The 20,902-nt window shown below is 40.0% G+C and overlaps 1 protein-coding gene and 1 long non-coding RNA gene across 2 annotated transcripts; both read right to left on the reverse strand.

Moving 5' to 3' along the window:
* Positions 1-5,335: 5,335 nt before the first annotated feature.
* On the reverse strand, positions 5,336-14,238 carry LOC127925983 (uncharacterized). Its single transcript, XR_008123004.1, has 10 exons — positions 14,155-14,238; positions 13,620-14,085; positions 13,243-13,274; positions 12,824-12,998; positions 12,649-12,680; positions 11,636-12,207; positions 7,361-7,503; positions 6,519-6,624; positions 6,115-6,252; positions 5,336-5,499 (listed from the first exon to the last, which is right to left on the reverse strand). It is a non-coding gene; the product is annotated as an uncharacterized LOC127925983 (long non-coding RNA).
* A 2,922-nt stretch (positions 14,239-17,160) lies between these two features.
* On the reverse strand, positions 17,161-20,119 carry LOC118378268 (ATP synthase subunit f, mitochondrial-like). The gene is made up of 4 exons (XM_052511244.1): positions 19,965-20,119; positions 19,093-19,200; positions 17,459-17,575; positions 17,161-17,315 (listed from the first exon to the last, which is right to left on the reverse strand). Exons 1-4 carry the CDS (start codon positions 20,029-20,031, stop codon positions 17,287-17,289), a joined length of 321 nt encoding a protein of 106 aa, XP_052367204.1. The 5' UTR covers positions 20,032-20,119; the 3' UTR covers positions 17,161-17,286.
* Positions 20,120-20,902: the final 783 nt, after the last annotated feature.

Raw genomic sequence — 20,902 nt, forward strand, 5'->3', positions numbered from 1 at the left:
AATAAACCTGTTCCTCCTGGTCTGTAAAATACAATAAACCTGTTCCTCCTGGTCTGTAAAATACAATAAACCTGTTCCTCCTGGTCTTTAAAATACAATAAACCTGTTCCTCCTGGTCTGTAAAATACAATAAACCTGTTCCTCCTGGTCTAGTCTGTAAAATACAATAAACCTGTTCCTCCTGGTCTAGTCTGTAAAATACAATAAACCTGATCCTCCTGGTCTGTTCTGTAAAATACAATAAACCTGTTCCTCCTGGTCTGTAAAATACAATAAACCTGTTCCTCCTGGTCTGTAAAATACAATAAACCTGTTCCTCCTGGTCTGTAACATACAATAAACCTGTTCCTCCTGGTCTGTAAAATACAATAAACCTGATCCTCCTGGTCTGTTAAATACAATAAACCTGTTCCTCCTGGTCTGTAAAATACAATAAACCTGTTCCTCCTGGTCTAGTCTGTAAAATACAATAAACCTGTTCTCGTCTGGTCTGTAAAATACAATAAACCTGTTCCTCCTGGTCTAGTCTGTAAAATACAATAAACCTGTTCCTCCTGGTCTAGTCTGTTAAATACAATAAACCTGTTCCTCCTGGTCTGTTAAATACAATAAACCTGTTCCTCCTGGTCAATTAAATACAATAAACCTGTTCCTCCTGGTCTAGTCTGTTAAATACAATAAACCTGTTCCTCCTGGTCTGTTAAATACAATAAACCTGTTCCTTCTGGTCTGTAAAATACAATAAACCTGTTCCTCCTGGTCTAGTCTGTTAAATACAATAAACCTGTTCCTCCTGGTCTAGTCTGTAAAATACAATAAACCTGATTCTCCTGGTCTAGTCTGTAAAATACAATAAACCTTTTCCTCCTGGTCTAGTCTGTAAAATACAATAAACCTGTTCCTCCTGGTCTAGTCTGTTAAATACAATAAACCTGTTCCTCCTGGTCTGTTAAATACAATAAACCTGTTCCTCCTGGTCTGTAAAATACAATAAACCTGTTCCTCCTGGTCTAGTCTGTAAAATACAATAAACCTGTTCCTCCTGGTCTGGTCTGTAAAATACAATAAACCTGTTCCTCCTGGTCTAGTCTGTTAAATACAATAAACCTGATCCTTCTGGTCTTTAAAATACAATAAACCTGATCCTCCTGGTCTAGTCTGTTAAATACAATAAACCTGTTCCTCCTGGTCTGTAAAATACAATAAACCTGTTCCTCCTGGTCTGGTCTGTAAAATACAATAAACCTGTTCCTCCTGGTCTAGTCTGTTAAATACAATAAACCTGTTCCTCCTGGTCTGTTAAATACAATAAACCTGTTCCTCCTGGTCTGTAAAATACAATAAACCTGTTCCTCCTGGTCTAGTCTGTAAAATACAATAAACCTGTTCCTCCTGGTCTAGTTTGTTAAATACAATAAACATGTTCCTTCTGGTCTTTAAAATACAATAAACCTGTTCCTCCTGGTCTGTAAAATACAATAAACCTGTTCCTCCTGGTCTAGTCTGTAAAATACAATAAACCTGTTCCTCCTGGTCTGTAAAATACAATAAACCCGTTCCTCCTGGTCTGTAAAATACAATAAACCTGTTCCTCCTGGTCTAGTCTGTAAAATACAATAAACCTGTTCCTCCTGGTCTAGTCTGTAAAATACAATAAACCTGTTCCTCCTGGTCTAGTCTGTAAAATACAATAAACCTGTTCCTCCTGGTCTAGTCTGTAAAATACAATAAACCTGTTCCTCCTGGTCTAGTCTGTTAAATACAATAAACCTGTTCCTCCTGGTCTAGTCTGTTAAATACAATAAACCTGTTCCTCCTGGTCTAGTCTGTAAAATACAATAAACCTGTTCCTCCTGGTCTGTTAAATACAATAAACCTGTTCCTCCTGGTCTAGTCTGTTAAATACAATAAACCTGTTCCTCCTGGTCTGTAAAATACAATAAACCTGTTCCTCCTGGTCTAGTCTGTAAAATACAATAAACCTGTTCCTCCTGGTCTGGTCTGTAAAATACAATAAACCTGTTCCTCCTGGTCTGTAAAATACAATAAACCTGTTCCTCCTGGTCTGTTAAATACAATAAACCTGTTCCTCCTGGTCTGTAAAATACAATAAACCTGTTCCTCCTGGTCTGTAAAATACAATAAACCTGTTCCTCCTGGTCTGTAAAATACAATAAACCTGTTCCTCCTGGTCTGTAAAATACAATAAACCTGTTCCTCCTGGTCTTTAAAATACAATAAACCTGTTCCTCCTGGTCTGTAAAATACAATAAACCTGTTCCTCCTGGTCTGTAAAATACAATAAACCTGTTCCTCCTGGTCTGTAAAATACAATAAACCTGTTCCTCCTGGTCTGTTAAATACAATAAACCTGTTCCTCCTGGTCTGTAAAATACAATAAACCTGTTCCTCCTGGTCTGTAAAATACAATAAACCTGTTCCTCCTGGTCTGTAAAATACAATAAACCTGTTCCTCCTGGTCTGTAAAATACAATAAACCTGTTCCTCCTGGTCTGTAAAATACAATAAACCTGTTCCTCCTGGTCTGTAAAATACAATAAACCTGTTCCTCCTGGTCTGTAAAATACAATAAACCTGTTCCTCCTGGTCTGTAAAATACAATAAACCTGTTCCTCCTGGTCTGTTAAATACAATAAACCTGTTCCTCCTGGTCTGTTAAATACAATAAACCTGTTCCTCCTGGTCTGTTAAATACAATAAACCTGTTCCTCCTGGTCTGTAAAATACAATAAACCTGTTCCTCCTGGTCTGTAAAATACAATAAACCTGTTCCTCCTGGTCTAGTCTGTAAAATACAATAAACCTGTTCCTCCTGGTCTAGTCTGTAAAATACAATAAACCTGATCCTCCTGGTCTAGTCTGTAAAATACAATAAACCTGTTCCTCCTGGTCTGTAAAATACAATAAACCTGTTCCTCCTGGTCTGTAAAATACAATAAACCTGTTCCTCCTGGTCTAGTCTGTAAAATACAATAAACCTGTTCCTCCTGGTCTGTAAAATACAATAAACCTGTTCCTCCTGGTCTGTTAAATACAATAAACCTGTTCCTCCTGGTCTGTAAAATACAATAAACCTGTTCCTCCTGGTCTAGTCTGTAAAATACAATAAACCTGTTCCTCCTGGTCTGGTCTGTAAAATACAATAAACCTGTTCCTCCTGGTCTAGTCTGTAAAATACAATAAACCTGTTCCTCCTGGTCTAGTCTGTTAAATACAATAAACCTGTTCCTCCTGGTCTGTTAAATACAATAAACCTGTTCCTCCTGGTCTGGTCTGTAAAATACAATAAACCTGTTCCTCCTGGTCTAGTCTGTTAAATACAATAAACCTGTTCCTCCTGGTCTAGTCTGTTAAATACAATAAACCTGTTCCTCCTGGTCTGTAAAATACAATAAACCTGTTCCTCCTGGTCTAGTCTGTTAAATACAATAAACCTGTTCCTCCTGGTCTAGTCTGTAAAATACAATAAACCTGATTCTCCTGGTCTAGTCTGTAAAATACAATAAACCTGTTCCTCCTGGTCTAGTCTGTAAAATACAATAAACCTGTTCCTCCTGGTCTAGTCTGTTAAATACAATAAACCTGTTCCTCCTGGTCTGTAAAATACAATAAACCTGTTCCTCCTGGTCTGTAAAATACAATAAACCTGTTCCTCCTGGTCTAGTCTGTAAAATACAATAAACCTGTTCCTCCTGGTCTGGTCTGTAAAATACAATAAACCTGTTCCTCCTGGTCTAGTCTGTTAAATACAATAAACCTGATCCTCCTGGTCTTTAAAATACAATAAACCTGATCCTCCTGGTCTAGTCTGTTAAATACAATAAACCTGTTCCTCCTGGTCTGTAAAATACAATAAACCTGTTCCTCCTGGTCTGGTCTGTAAAATACAATAAACCTGTTCCTCCTGGTCTAGTCTGTTAAATACAATAAACCTGTTCCTCCTGGTCTGTTAAATACAATAAACCTGTTCCTCCTGGTCTGTAAAATACAATAAACCTGTTCCTCCTGGTCTAGTCTGTAAAATACAATAAACCTGTTCCTCCTGGTCTGTAAAATACAATAAACCTGTTCCTCCTGGTCTGTAAAATACAATAAACCTGTTCCTCCTGGTCTAGTCTGTAAAATACAATAAACCTGTTCCTCCTGGTCTAGTCTGTAAAATACAATAAACCTGTTCCTCCTGGTCTAGTCTGTAAAATACAATAAACCTGTTCCTCCTGGTCTAGTCTGTAAAATACAATAAACCTGTTCCTCCTGGTCTAGTCTGTTAAATACAATAAACCTGTTCCTCCTGGTCTAGTCTGTTAAATACAATAAACCTGTTCCTCCTGGTCTAGTCTGTAAAATACAATAAACCTGTTCCTCCTGGTCTGTTAAATACAATAAACCTGTTCCTCCTGGTCTAGTCTGTTAAATACAATAAACCTGTTCCTCCTGGTCTGTAAAATACAATAAACCTGTTCCTCCTGGTCTAGTCTGTAAAATACAATAAACCTGTTCCTCCTGGTCTGGTCTGTAAAATACAATAAACCTGTTCCTCCTGGTCTGTAAAATACAATAAACCTGTTCCTCCTGGTCTGTTAAATACAATAAACCTGTTCCTCCTGGTCTGTAAAATACAATAAACCTGTTCCTCCTGGTCTGTAAAATACAATAAACCTGTTCCTCCTGGTCTGTAAAATACAATAAACCTGTTCCTCCTGGTCTGTAAAATACAATAAACCTGTTCCTCCTGGTCTTTAAAATACAATAAACCTGTTCCTCCTGGTCTGTAAAATACAATAAACCTGTTCCTCCTGGTCTGTAAAATACAATAAACCTGTTCCTCCTGGTCTGTAAAATACAATAAACCTGTTCCTCCTGGTCTGTTAAATACAATAAACCTGTTCCTCCTGGTCTGTAAAATACAATAAACCTGTTCCTCCTGGTCTGTAAAATACAATAAACCTGTTCCTCCTGGTCTGTAAAATACAATAAACCTGTTCCTCCTGGTCTGTAAAATACAATAAACCTGTTCCTCCTGGTCTTTAAAATACAATAAACCTGTTCCTCCTGGTCTGTAAAATACAATAAACCTGTTCCTCCTGGTCTGTAAAATACAATAAACCTGTTCCTCCTGGTCTAGTCTGTAAAATACAATAAACCTTCCTCCTGGTCTGTTCTGTAAAATACAATAAACCTGTTCCTCCTGGTCTGTAAAATACAATAAACCTGTTCCTCCTGGTCTGTAAAATACAATAAACCTGTTCCTCCTGGTCTGTAACATACAATAAACCTGTTCCTCCTGGTCTGTAAAATACAATAAAATCCTCCTGGTCTGTTAAATACAATAAACCTGTTCCTCCTGGTCTGTAAAATACAATAAACCTGTTCCTCCTGGTCTAGTCTGTAAAATACAATAAACCTGTTCCTCCTGGTCTGGTCTGTAAAATACAATAAACCTGTTCCTCCTGGTCTAGTCTGTAAAATACAATAAACCTGTTCCTCCTGGTCTACTGTTAAATACAATAAACCTGTTCCTCCTGGTCTGTTAAATACAATAAACCTGTTCCTCCTGGTCAATTAAATACAATAAACCTGTTCCTCCTGGTCTAGTCTGTAAATACAATAAACCTGTTCCTCCTGGTCTGTTAAATACAATAAACCTGTTCCTCCTGGTCTGTAAAATACAATAAACCTGTTCCTCCTGGTCTAGTCTGTTAAATACAATAAACCTGTTCCTCCTCCTAGTCTGTAAAATACAATAAACCTGTTCTCCTGGTCTAGTCTGTAAAATACAATAAACCTGTTCCTCCTGGGTCTGTAAAATACAATAAACCTGTTCCTCCTGGTCTAGTCTGTTAAATACAATAAACCTGTTCCTCCTGGTCTGTTAAATACAATAAACCTGTTCCTCCTGGTCTGGTCTGTAAAATACAATAAACCTGTTCCTCCTGGTCTAGTCTGTTAAATACAATAAAATCCTTCTGGTCTTTAAAATACAATAAACCTTCCTCCTGGTCTAGTCTGTTAAATACAATAAACCTGTTCCTCCTGGTCTGTAAAATACAATAAACCTGTTCCTCCTGGTCTGGTCTGTAAAATACAATAAACCTGTTCCTCCTGGTCTAGTCTGTTAAATACAATAAACCTGTTCCTCCTGGTCTGTTAAATACAATAAACCTGTTCCTCCTGGTCTGTAAAATACAATAAACCTGTTCCTCCTGGTCTAGTCTGTAAAATACAATAAACCTGTTCCTCCTGGTTTTTTAAATACAATAAACATGTTCCTTCTGGTCTTTAAAATACAATAAACCTGTTCCTCCTGGTCTGTAAAATACAATAAACCTGTTCCTCCTGGTCTAGTCTGTAAAATACAATAAACCTGTTCCTCCTGGTCTGTAAAATACAATAAACCCGTTCCTCCTGGTCTGTAAAATACAATAAAGCTGTTCCTCCTGGTCTAGTCTGTTAAATACAATAAACCTGTTCCTCCTGGTCTGTTAAATACAATAAACCTGTTCCTCCTGGTCTGGTCTGTAAAATACAATAAACCTGTTCCTCCTGGTCTAGTCTGTTAAATACAATAAACCTGATCCTTCTGGTCTTTAAAATACAATAAACCTGATCCTCCTGGTCTAGTCTGTTAAATACAATAAACCTGTTCCTCCTGGTCTGTAAAATACAATAAACCTGTTCCTCCTGGTCTGGTCTGTAAAATACAATAAACCTGTTCCTCCTGGTCTAGTCTGTTAAATACAATAAACCTGTTCCTCCTGGTCTGTTAAATACAATAAACCTGTTCCTCCTGGTCTGTAAAATACAATAAACCTGTTCCTCCTGGTCTAGTCTGTAAAATACAATAAACCTGTTCCTCCTGGTCTAGTTTTTAAATACAATAAACATGTTCCTTCTGGTCTTTAAAATACAATAAACCTGTTCCTCCTGGTCTGTAAAATACAATAAACCTGTTCCTCCTGGTCTAGTCTGTAAAATACAATAAACCTGTTCCTCCTGGTCTGTAAAATACAATAAACCCGTTCCTCCTGGTCTGTAAAATACAATAAACCTGTTCCTCCTGGTCTAGTCTGTAAAATACAATAAACCTGTTCCTCCTGGTCTAGTCTGTAAAATACAATAAACCTGTTCCTCCTGGTCTAGTCTGTAAAATACAATAAACCTGTTCCTCCTGGTCTAGTCTGTAAAATACAATAAACCTGTTCCTCCTGGTCTAGTCTGTTAAATACAATAAACCTGTTCCTCCTGGTCTAGTCTGTTAAATACAATAAACCTGTTCCTCCTGGTCTAGTCTGTAAAATACAATAAACCTGTTCCTCCTGGTCTGTTAAATACAATAAACCTGTTCCTCCTGGTCTAGTCTGTTAAATACAATAAACCTGTTCCTCCTGGTCTGTAAAATACAATAAACCTGTTCCTCCTGGTCTAGTCTGTAAAATACAATAAACCTGTTCCTCCTGGTCTAGTCTGTAAAATACAATAAACCTGTTCCTCCTGGTGAGTCTGTAAATAAATAAACCTGTTCCTCCTGGTCTGTAAAATACAATAAACCTGTTCCTCCTGGTCTAGTCTGTTAAATACAATAAACCTGTTCCTCCTGGTCTGTTAAATACAATAAACCTGTTCCTCCTGGTCTGGTCTGTAAAATACAATAAACCTGTTCCTCCTGGTCTAGTCTGTTAAATACAATAAACCTGATCCTTCTGGTCTTTAAAATACAATAAAATCCTCCTGGTCTAGTCTGTTAAATACAATAAACCTGTTCCTCCTGGTCTGTAAAATACAATAAACCTGTTCCTCCTGGTCTGGTCTGTAAAATACAATAAACCTGTTCCTCCTGGTCTAGTCTGTTAAATACAATAAACCTGTTCCTCCTGGTCTGTTAAATACAATAAACCTGTTCCTCCTGGTCTGTAAAATACAATAAACCTGTTCCTCCTGGTCTAGTCTGTAAAATACAATAAACCTGTTCCTCCTGGTCTAGTTTTTTAAATACAATAAACATGTTCCTTCTGGTCTTTAAAATACAATAAACCTGTTCCTCCTGGTCTGTAAAATACAATAAACCTGTTCCTCCTGGTCTAGTCTGTAAAATACAATAAACCTGTTCCTCCTGGTCTGTAAAATACAATGTTCCTCCTGGTCTGTAAAATACAATAAAGCTGTTCCTCCTGGTCTAGTCTGTTAAATACAATAAACCTGTTCCTCCTGGTCTGTTAAATACAATAAACCTGTTCCTCCTGGTCTGGTCTGTAAAATACAATAAACCTGTTCCTCCTGGTCTAGTCTGTTAAATACAATAAACCTGATCCTTCTGGTCTTTAAAATACAATAAACCTGATCCTCCTGGTCTAGTCTGTTAAATACAATAAACCTGTTCCTCCTGGTCTGTAAAATACAATAAACCTGTTCCTCCTGGTCTGGTCTGTAAAATACAATAAACCTGTTCCTCCTGGTCTAGTCTGTTAAATACAATAAACCTGTTCCTCCTGGTCTGTTAAATACAATAAACCTGTTCCTCCTGGTCTGTAAAATACAATAAACCTGTTCCTCCTGGTCTAGTCTGTAAAATACAATAAACCTGTTCCTCCTGGTCTAGTTTTTTAAATACAATAAACATGTTCCTTCTGGTCTTTAAAATACAATAAACCTGTTCCTCCTGGTCTGTAAAATACAATAAACCTGTTCCTCCTGGTCTAGTCTGTAAAATACAATAAACCTGTTCCTCCTGGTCTGTAAAATACAATAAACCCGTTCCTCCTGGTCTGTAAAATACAATAAACCTGTTCCTCCTGGTCTAGTCTGTAAAATACAATAAACCTGTTCCTCCTGGTCTAGTCTGTAAAATACAATAAACCTGTTCCTCCTGGTCTAGTCTGTAAAATACAATAAACCTGTTCCTCCTGGTCTAGTCTGTAAAATACAATAAACCTGTTCCTCCTGGTCTAGTCTGTTAAATACAATAAACCTGTTCCTCCTGGTCTAGTCTGTTAAATACAATAAACCTGTTCCTCCTGGTCTAGTCTGTAAAATACAATAAACCTGTTCCTCCTGGTCTGTTAAATACAATAAACCTGTTCCTCCTGGTCTAGTCTGTTAAATACAATAAACCTGTTCCTCCTGGTCTGTAAAATACAATAAACCTGTTCCTCCTGGTCTAGTCTGTTAAATACAATAAACCTGTTCCTCCTGGTCTGGTCTGTAAAATACAATAAACCTGTTCCTCCTGGTCTAGTCTGTAAAATACAATAAACCTGTTCCTCCTGGTCTGTAAAATACAATAAACCTGTTCCTCCTGGTCTAGTCTGTTAAATACAATAAACCTGATCCTCCTGGTCTGTAAAATACAATAAACCTGATCCTCCTGGTCTGTAAAATACAATAAACCTGTTCCTCCTGGTCTGTTAAATACAATAAACCTGTTCCTCCTGGTCTGTAAAATACAATAAACCTGTTCCTCCTGGTCTTTAAAATACAATAAACCTGTTCCTCCTGGTCTGTAAAATACAATAAACCTGTTCCTCCTGGTCTGTAAAATACAATAAACCTGTTCCTCCTGGTCTGTAAAATACAATAAACCTGTTCCTCCTGGTCTGTAAAATACAATAAACCTGTTCCTCCTGGTCTAGTCTGTAAAATACAATAAACCTGATCCTCCTGGTCTGTTCTGTAAAATACAATAAACCTGTTCCTCCTGGTCTGTAAAATACAATAAACCTGTTCCTCCTGGTCTGTAAAATACAATAAACCTGTTCCTCCTGGTCTGTAACATACAATAAACCTGTTCCTCCTGGTCTGTAAAATACAATAAACCTGATCCTCCTGGTCTGTTAAATACAATAAACCTGTTCCTCCTGGTCTGTAAAATACAATAAACCTGTTCCTCCTGGTCTAGTCTGTAAAATACAATAAACCTGTTCCTCCTGGTCTGGTCTGTAAAATACAATAAACCTGTTCCTCCTGGTCTAGTCTGTAAAATACAATAAACCTGTTCCTCCTGGTCTAGTCTGTTAAATACAATAAACCTGTTCCTCCTGGTCTGTAAAATACAATAAACCTGATCCTCCTGGTCTGTAAAATACAATAAACCTGTTCCTCCTGGTCTAGTCTGTAAAATACAATAAACCTGTTCCTCCTGGTCTGTTAAATACAATAAACCTGTTCCTTCTGGTCTGTAAAATACAATAAACCTGTCCCTCCTGGTCTAGTCTGTTAAATACAATAAACCTGTTCCTCCTGGTCTAGTCTGTAAAATACAATAAACCTGATTCTCCTGGTCTAGTCTGTAAAATACAATAAACCTGTTCCTCCTGGTCTAGTCTGTAAAATACAATAAACCTGTTCCTCCTGGTCTAGTCTGTTAAATACAATAAACCTGTTCCTCCTGGTCTGTTAAATACAATAAACCTGTTCCTCCTGGTCTGGTCTGTAAAATACAATAAACCTGTTCCTCCTGGTCTAGTCTGTTAAATACAATAAACCTGATCCTTCTGGTCTTTAAAATACAATAAACCTGATCCTCCTGGTCTAGTCTGTTAAATACAATAAACCTGTTCCTCCTGGTCTGTAAAATACAATAAACCTGTTCCTCCTGGTCTGGTCTGTAAAATACAATAAACCTGTTCCTCCTGGTCTAGTCTGTTAAATACAATAAACCTGTTCCTCCTGGTCTGTTAAATACAATAAACCTGTTCCTCCTGGTCTGTAAAATACAATAAACCTGTTCCTCCTGGTCTAGTCTGTAAAATACAATAAACCTGTTCCTCCTGGTCTAGTTTTTTAAATACAATAAACATGTTCCTTCTGGTCTTTAAAATACAATAAACCTGTTCCTCCTGGTCTGTAAAATACAATAAACCTGTTCCTCCTGGTCTAGTCTGTAAAATACAATAAACCTGTTCCTCCTGGTCTGTAAAATACAATAAACCCGTTCCTCCTGGTCTGTAAAATACAATAAAGCTGTTCCTCCTGGTCTAGTCTGTTAAATACAATAAACCTGTTCCTCCTGGTCTGTTAAATACAATAAACCTGTTCCTCCTGGTCTGGTCTGTAAAATACAATAAACCTGTTCCTCCTGGTCTAGTCTGTTAAATACAATAAACCTGATCCTTCTGGTCTTTAAAATACAATAAACCTGATCCTCCTGGTCTAGTCTGTTAAATACAATAAACCTGTTCCTCCTGGTCTGTAAAATACAATAAACCTGTTCCTCCTGGTCTGGTCTGTAAAATACAATAAACCTGTTCCTCCTGGTCTAGTCTGTTAAATACAATAAACCTGTTCCTCCTGGTCTGTTAAATACAATAAACCTGTTCCTCCTGGTCTGTAAAATACAATAAACCTGTTCCTCCTGGTCTAGTCTGTAAAATACAATAAACCTGTTCCTCCTGGTCTAGTTTTTTAAATACAATAAACATGTTCCTTCTGGTCTTTAAAATACAATAAACCTGTTCCTCCTGGTCTGTAAAATACAATAAACCTGTTCCTCCTGGTCTAGTCTGTAAAATACAATAAACCTGTTCCTCCTGGTCTGTAAAATACAATAAACCCGTTCCTCCTGGTCTGTAAAATACAATAAAGCTGTTCCTCCTGGTCTAGTCTGTAAAATACAATAAACCTGTTCCTCCTGGTCTAGTCTGTAAAATACAATAAACCTGTTCCTCCTGGTCTAGTCTGTAAAATACAATAAACCTGTTCCTCCTGGTCTAGTCTGTAAAATACAATAAACCTGTTCCTCCTGGTCTAGTCTGTTAAATACAATAAACCTGTTCCTCCTGGTCTAGTCTGTTAAATACAATAAACCTGTTCCTCCTGGTCTAGTCTGTAAAATACAATAAACCTGTTCCTCCTGGTCTGTTAAATACAATAAACCTGTTCCTCCTGGTCTAGTCTGTTAAATACAATAAACCTGTTCCTCCTGGTCTGTAAAATACAATAAACCTGTTCCTCCTGGTCTAGTCTGTAAAATACAATAAACCTGTTCCTCCTGGTCTGGTCTGTAAAATACAATAAACCTGTTCCTCCTGGTCGAGTCTGTTAAATACAATAAACCTGTTCCTCCTGGTCTGTAAAATACAATAAACCTGTTCCTCCTGGTCTAGTCTGTTAAATACAATAAACCTGATCCTTCTGGTCTTTAAAATACAATAAACCTGATCCTCCTGGTCTAGTTTGTTAAATACAATAAACCTGTTCCTTCTGGTCTTTAAAATACAATAAACCTGTTCCTCCTGGTCTGTAACATACAATAAACCTGTTCCTCCTGGTCTGTAAAATACAATAAACCTGATCCTCCTGGTCTGTTAAATACAATAAACCTGTTCCTCCTGGTCTGTAAAATACAATAAACCTGTTCCTCCTGGTCTAGTCTGTAAAATACAATAAACCTGTTCCTCCTGGTCTGGTCTGTAAAATACAATAAACCTGTTCCTCCTGGTCTAGTCTGTAAAATACAATAAACCTGTTCCTCCTGGTCTAGTCTGTTAAATACAATAAACCTGTTCCTCCTGGTCTGTTAAATACAATAAACCTGTTCCTCCTGGTCAATTAAATACAATAAACCTGTTCCTCCTGGTCTAGTCTGTTAAATACAATAAACCTGTTCCTCCTGGTCTGTTAAATACAATAAACCTGTTCCTTCTGGTCTGTAAAATACAATAAACCTGTTCCTCCTTGTCTAGTCTGTTAAATACAATAAACCTGTTCCTCCTGGTCTAGTCTGTTAAATACAATAAACCTGTTCCTCCTGGTCTAGTCTGTTAAATACAATAAACCTGTTCCTCCTGGTCTGTAAAATACAATAAACCTGTTCCTCCTGGTCTAGTCTGTTAAATACAATAAACCTGTTCCTCCTGGTCTGTTAAATACAATAAACCTGTTCCTCCTGGTCTGTAAAATACAATAAACCTGTTCCTCCTGGTCTAGTCTGTAAAATACAATAAACCTGTTCCTCCTGGTCTGGTCTGTAAAATACAATAAACCTGTTCCTCCTGGTCTAGTCTGTTAAATACAATAAACCTGATCATTCTGTTCTTTAAAATACAATAAACCTGATCCTCCTGGTCTAGTCTGTTAAATACAATAAACCTGTTCCTCCTGGTCTGTAAAATACAATAAACCTGTTCCTCCTGGTCTGGTCTGTAAAATACAATAAACCTGTTCCTCCTGGTCTAGTCTGTTAAATACAATAAACCTGTTCCTCCTGGTCTGTTAAATACAATAAACCTGTTCCTCCTGGTCTGTAAAATACAATAAACCTGTTCCTCCTGGTCTGTTAAATACAATAAACCTGTTCCTCCTGGTCTAGTCTGTTAAATACAATAAACCTGTTCCTCCTGGTCTGTTAAATACAATAAACCTGTTCCTCCTGGTCTGTAAAATACAATAAACCTGTTCCTCCTGGTCTAGTCTGTAAAATACAATAAACCTGTTCCTCCTGGTCTAGTTTGTTAAATACAATAAACATGTTCCTTCTGGTCTTTAAAATACAATAAACCTGATCCTCCTGGTCTGTAAAATACAATAAACCTGTTCCTCCTGGTCTAGTCTGTAAAATACAATAAACCTGGTCCTCCTGGTCTAGTCTGTAAAATACAATAAACCTGTTCCTCCTGGTCTGTTAAATACAATAAACCTGTTCCTCCTGGTCTAGTCTGTAAAATACAATAAACCTGTTCCTCCTGGTCTAGTCTGTTAAATACAATAAACCTGTTCCTCCTGGTCTGGTCTGTAAAATACAATAAACCTGTTCCTCCTGGTCTAGTCTGTAAAATACAATAAACCTGTTCCTCCTGGTCTAGTCTGTTAAATACAATAAACCTGTTCCTCCTGGTCTAGTCTGTTAAATACAATAAACCTGTTCCTCCTGGTCTAGTCTGTAAAATACAATAAACCTGTTCCTCCTGGTCTGTTAAATACAATAAACCTGTTCCTCCTGGTCTAGTCTGTTAAATACAATAAACCTGTTCCTCCTGGTCTGTAAAATACAATAAACCTGTTCCTCCTGGTCTAGTCTGTAAAATACAATAAACCTGTTCCTCCTGGTCTGGTCTGTAAAATACAATAAACCTGTTCCTCCTGGTCTAGTCTGTTAAATACAATAAACCTGTTCCTCCTGGTCTGTAAAATACAATAAACCTGTTCCTCCTGGTCTAGTCTGTTAAATACAATAAACCTGATCCTTCTGGTCTTTAAAATACAATAAACCTGATCCTCCTGGTCTAGTTTGTTAAATACAATAAACCTGTTCCTTCTGGTCTTTAAAATACAATAAACCTGTTCCTCCTGGTCTGTAAAATACAATAAACCTGTTCCTCCTGGTCTGTAAAATACAATAAACCTGTTCCTCCTGGTCTGTAAAATACAATAAACCTGTTCCTCCTGGTCTAGTCTGTAAAATACAATAAACCTGTTCCTCCTGGTCTAGTCTGTAAAATACAATAAACCTGTTCCTCCTGGTCTGTAAAATACAATAAACCTGTTCCTCCTGGTCTAGTCTGTAAAATACAATAAACCTGTTCCTCCTGGTCTGTAAAATACAATAAACCTGTTCCTCCTGGTCTAGTCTGTAAAATACAATAAACCTGTTCCTCCTGGTCTGTAAAATACAATAAACCTGTTCCTCCTGGTCTAGTCTGTAAAATACAATAAACCTGTTCCTCCTGGTCTGTTAAATACAATAAACCTGTTCCTCCTGGTCTAGTCTGTAAAATACAATAAACCTGTTCCTCCTGGTCTGTTAAATACAATAAACCTGTTCCTCCTGGTCTAGTCTGTAAAATACAATAAACCTGTTCCTCCTGGTCTAGTCTGTTAAATACAATAAACCTGTTCCTCCTGGTCTGGTCTGTAAAATACAATAAACCTGTTCCTCCTGGTCTGTAAAATACAATAAACCTGTACTCGTCATTGTCTTGTTCCTCCTGTTTTGTTGTAGATAATGGCACCGATTTACGGGTTTCTAACCAACTGCTATTTTGGTTATTTAAAAAATAATAATTGAATGAAGAAACTCTATCCTCCTGATTCCTGATTACAAGCTAAAACTGAAGCAGGAAGTACCAGTGACTCGCTCAATACGGAAGTGGTCAGATGATGCGGATGCTAAGCTACAGGACTGTTTCAGGTAATCAGATGCTACGCTACAGGACTGTTTCAGGTAATCAGATGCTACGCTACAGGACTGTTTCAGGTAATCAGATGCTACGCTACAGGACTGTTTCAGGTAATCAGATGCTACGCTACAGGGCTGTTTCAGGTAATCAGATGCTACGCTACAGGGCTGTTTCAGGTAATCAGATGCTACGCTACAGGGCTGTTTCAGGTAATCAGATGCTACGCTACAGGACTGTTTCAGGTAATCAGATGCTACGCTACAGGACTGTTTCAGGTAATCAGATGCTAAGCTACAGGGCTGTTTCAGGTAATCAGATGCTACGCTACAGGGCTGTTTCAGGTAATCAGATGCTACGCTACAGGGCTGTTTCAGGTAATCAGATGCTACGCTACAGGGCTGTTTCAGGTAATCAGATGCTACGCTACAGGACGGTTTCAGGTAATCAGATGCTACGCTACAGGACTGTTTCAGGTAATCAGATGCTACGCTACAGGACTGTTTCAGGTAATCAGATGCTAAGCTACAGGACTGTTTCAGGTAATCAGATGCTAAGCTACAGGACTGTTTCAGGTAATCAGATGCTAAGCTACAGGACTGTTTCAGGTAATCAGATGCTACGCTACAGGACTGTTTCAGGTAATCAGATGCTACGCTACAGGACTGTTTCAGGTAATCAGATGCTACGCTACAGGGCTGTTTCAGGTAATCACATGCTACGCTACAGGGCTGTTTCAGGTAATCAGATGCTAAACTACAGGGCTGTTTCAGGTAACCAGATGCTAAGCTACAGGGCTGTTTCAGGTAATCAGATGCTACGCTACAGGGCTGTTTCAGGTAATCAGATGCTACGCTACAGGGCTGTTTCAGGTAATCACATGCTACGCTACAGGGCTGTTTCAGGTAATCAGATGCTAAACTACAGGGCTGTTTCAGGTAACCAGATGCTAAGCTACAGGGCTGTTTCAGGTAATCAGATGCTACGCTACAGGACGGTTTCAGGTAATCAGATGCTAAGCTACAGGACTGTTTCAGGTAATCAGATGCTACGCTACAGGGCTGTTTCAGGTAATCAGATGCTACGCTACAGGACTGTTTTGCAGACTGGAATCTGTTCTGGGATTCATCCAATGACATTGAAGAGTACACCACCTCAGTCACCGGCTTCATCAGGAAGTGTACCGATGTCGTCGTCCCCACAGCTTCCTGTCGGGCTGTATCACCGCCTGGTACCACAACTGCACCGCCCGCAACCGCAGGGCTCTCCAGAGGGTTGAGGTCTGCAGAACGCACCACAAGGAGGCAAACTACCTGCCCTCCAGGACACCAGGTGGAAAACTACCTGCCCTCCAGGACACCAGGTGGAAAACTACCTGCCCTCCAGGACACCAGGTGGCAAACTACCTGCCCTCCAGGACACCAGGTGGAAAACTACCTGCCCTCCAGGACACCAGGTGGCAAACTACCTGCCCTTCAGGACACCAGGTGGCAAACTACATGCCCTCCAGGACACCTACACCACCCGTTGTCACAGGAAGGCCATAAAGATCAAGGACAACAACCCCCGAGCCACTGCCTGTTCACCCCGCTGTCATCCAGAAGGCGAGGTCAATACAGGTGCATCAAAGCAGGGACTCGAGAGACTGAAAAACAGCTTCTATCTCAAAGCCATCAGACTGTTAAACAGCCATCACTAGCACATTAGAGGCTGCTGCCCTCTTTACAGACTTGGAATCACTGGCCACTTTAATAATGTTTACACATTTTACATTATTCATCAAATGTATATACTGTCTCTTAGTCGCTCTGACATGGAGCATCAAGTTATACCATTAACTTAGATGTTATTGTTGTTAGATATTACTGCACTGTTGGAACATCTACTAAACACACGTGACAATTTTATTTCACTTTAACGTTTCTCCATTTAAAAAAAATAAGAATAAATAGATATCCACAGTCATTTTAACTAGCGAGTAATAACACGCCTCAACATCCAACACTAATAATAAAAACCCCAACACAGCAGATCAAGTTAAATGTCAGAAGTAGTTTTATTTATTCTTGGTCACAACGGTGGTATTATACAGACAGCTGGAGCTAGGGGGGGGTCAGAGGTCAGGCTTTTGCCCTGCTGGGTCAGGAGAGGAGGGGCTTTAGTGGTACTTCCTCCAGCGGTCGTGCTCTGAGAAGAGAAGAAGAGGAGGAGAGAGAGAGAGGGACGCAGGTCAAGTCAGATCAGATTGTCCTTCACAGTGCTTCGAGGTGAATGCCATTGTATGTAGTGGGTTCCTCTGAGGTCATCGTACTCCCAGAGTCTGTACTCACTGAGGTGGTCGTACTCCCACAGGTAACTGAGGGCCACGTAGCCAACCAGCAGCATGGCCACGCCTCCAATACCTCCCTTCTTCACGTTGATGTACTTGTTGTAATATCTGTCATGGCCTGGGGGGAGGGGGGGGAAGAGACAACATGTTACTGTGTGTGTGTGGGGGGTACTTTTAATATCTGTCATGGCCTGGGGGAGGGGGGAAGAGACAACACATTACTGTGTGTGGGGGTGTACTTTTAATATCTGTCATGGCCTGGGGGAGGGGGGAAGAGACAACACATTACTGTGTGTGTGTGGGGGGTACTTTTAATATCTGTCATGGCCTGGGGGAGACATGTTAGGTACTGTGTGTATTGGAGGGGGGCATGTTAGGTACTGTGTGTGTTGGAGGGGGGACATGTTAGGTACTGTGTGTATTGGGGGACATGTTAGGTACTGTGTGTATTGGGGGGCATGTTAGGTACTGTGTGTGTTGGAGGGGGGACATGTTAGGTACTGTGTGTATTGGGGGGGGCATGTTAGGTACTGTGTGTGTTGGAGGGGGGACATGTTAGGTACTGTGTGTATTGGGGGGCATGTTAGGTACTGTGTGTGTTGGAGGGGGGACATGTTAGGTACTGTGTATTGGGGGGACATGTTAGGTACTGTGTGTATTGGAGGGGGACATGTTAGGTACTGTGTGTATTGGAGGGGGGACATGTTAGGTACTGTGTGTGTTGGAGGGGGGCATGTTAGGTACTGTGTGTGTTGGAGGGGGGGACATGTTAGGTACTGTGTGTATTGGGGGACATGTTAGGTACTGTGTGTATTGGGGGGGGACATGTTAGGTACTGTGTGTATTGGAGGGGGGACATGTTAGGTACTGTGTGTGTTGGAGGGGGGGCATGTTAGGTACTGTGTGTGTTGGAGGGGGGACATGTTAGGTACTGTGTGTATTGGGGGGACATGTTAGGTACTGTGTGTATTGGGGGGGGACATGTTAGGTACTGTGTGTGTTGGAGGGGCATGTTAGGTACTGTGTGTGTTGGAGGGGGGACATGTTAGGTACTGTGTGTATTGGGGGGGACATGTTAGGTACTGTGTGTATTGGGGGACATGTTAGGTACTGTGTGTATTGGAGGGGGAGACATGTTAGGTACTGTGTGTATTGGAGGGGGAGACATGTTAGGTACTGTGTGTGTTGGAGGGGGGACATGTTAGGTACTGTGTGTATTGGGGGACATGTTAGGTACTGTGTGTGTTGGAGGGGGGGCATGTTAGGTACTGTGTGTATTGGGGGACATGTTAGGTACTGTGTGTATTGGGGGGGGGACATGTTAGGTACTGTGTGTATTGGGGGGGACATGTTAGGTACTGTGTGTATTGGGGGGGACATGTTAGGTACTGTGTGTGTTGGAGGGGGGACATGTTAGGTACTGTGTGTATTGGGGAGGGGGACATGTTAGGTACTGTGTGTATTGGGGGGGGGACATGTTAGGTACTGTGTGTGTTGGAGGGGAGACATGTTAGGTACTGTGTGTGTTGGAGGGGGGGACATGTTAGGTACTGTGTGTATTGGGGGGGACATGTTAGGTACTGTGTGTGTTGGAGGGGGACATGTTAGGTACTGTGTGTGTGTTGGAGGGGGTACCATTGCGGATGCTGGCGAGGACTCCGTTAGGAGTGAAGTCCCTCTTGCCCAACCAGGAGCCCAACTCTCCCAGCTTCACATCCATCAGACGCTTCTCACCCAAGGGAACTAAGGACACAGGTACACAACACACACAATCAATACACACACCTGCCGTCCCTCTCACACAAAACAGACACCACTGAAGATAGCATTCATTGTTAAAGGTTATATGGTTACCGTGTTTTGTTAGTATTTCACTAAAGAGTCCTGAGCCAGTGGTGTAAAATACTCATAAACCACTTAGATGCGGAAGTTAAGACAGCGGTCTAGAGAACACAAAGCTGACTAACAGTTAAGATACATCAAAGTCACGGGAGTTGTGATCGAGCCTGGATCCGCTGAGACAAGGCTGTTGTCATAACCGGTTATCGGTCATTATCCGGTAAAAAAAAAAGGTACAACATGTTGCCAACTCCCGACTGGCTGCAGAGGCTATTAGTCCTGTAGACTAACGAGCTTAACTAACCTACCTGGTTAAATACCTAACCACATAGGAAACACTGTAAAAATGGGTTTAAATGTACAACCCTTTAGAGAAACTGTCAGGGATTAGATGTATATATATGTGTTTCTCTTCGCCATGCATTATACCCAAAAGCTGTTACTTAAAAAAATGACCATGACAGCAAAAGTCCTTGACTTGACTCTAATCATGGATTTACAGCGGCCTTCAAAACGATCATCAACTAAACTCCACACATCTCGCTTTCTTTATGTAATAAAATACAATGTTTCGCATGTAAAATGCTGAAGTGAAGAATATGTCAGTTTAATATTAAATAAATAAAAAAAAAACCCTGTTAACAGACTCATTTAAAAAGCAGACGTACCTATTCTGTCCGCCATCTTGCTCGCTGGAGAGAGGGTGAAGACCGCAGTGGATGACGGGACTAACATGGAAGCAGAGGATTGTGGGAGGACCGTGTTTTTTTTTTAGTCGAGAAGGGAAACAGATTTAGTCAAAATTCACGTTTCGTAGTAAGTTTAGGAGAAGGTACGTAGCAGGTTATGATAATTAGGTTAAGGTTAGGAAAATGGTTCGGGTTAGCGAAAATGCTACAAAATAATAATATACTTGAATGTCAATTTGACAAAAGCTGTATCCCATCTAGACATGACAAAGGAAAGTGGCACGGCAAAATATTTTATAAATATTGTTAGGTTGTATGATAACAATTAAATTATTTGTAATTTTTTTTTTAAACATTTAGACGCATAATATATTTTACAACACAACTAATAACAGAAAGAGACATTTCTTCATAAACGCACCAGCTGATTCGCAGGTCTTGCAGAGCCGCTTCTATCCACTAGAGGGCAGCAGATAACACATAACAGAATGCATTTCGACAGTTTGTTTCAGAATGATGCTTTTAGTCAGGTGTCTATTCAAGCGGACATTTATCTCATTACCCAACGTAACAGAGTAATGTTAGCGCTTACTTGCACCATTGAGAGCATCCTGTCAGGCTGTATCACCGCCTAGTACGGCAACTGCACCGCCCACAACCGCAGGGCTCTCCAGAGGGTGGTGAGGTCTGCACAACGCATCACCGGGGGCAAACTACATGCCCTCCAGGACACCTACACCACCCGATGTCACAGGAAGGCCATAAAGATAATCAAGGACAACCACAACCCGAGCCACAGCCTGATCACCCCCGCTATCATCCAGAAGGCGAGGTCAGTACAGGTGCATCAAAGCAGAGACCCGAGAGACTGAAAAACAGCTTCTATCTCAAGGCCATCAGACTGTTAAACAGCCATC

This window comes from Oncorhynchus keta, unplaced genomic scaffold (genome assembly GCF_023373465.1).
Source record: "Oncorhynchus keta strain PuntledgeMale-10-30-2019 unplaced genomic scaffold, Oket_V2 Un_contig_6540_pilon_pilon, whole genome shotgun sequence".
Taxonomy (NCBI): domain Eukaryota; kingdom Metazoa; phylum Chordata; class Actinopteri; order Salmoniformes; family Salmonidae; genus Oncorhynchus; species Oncorhynchus keta.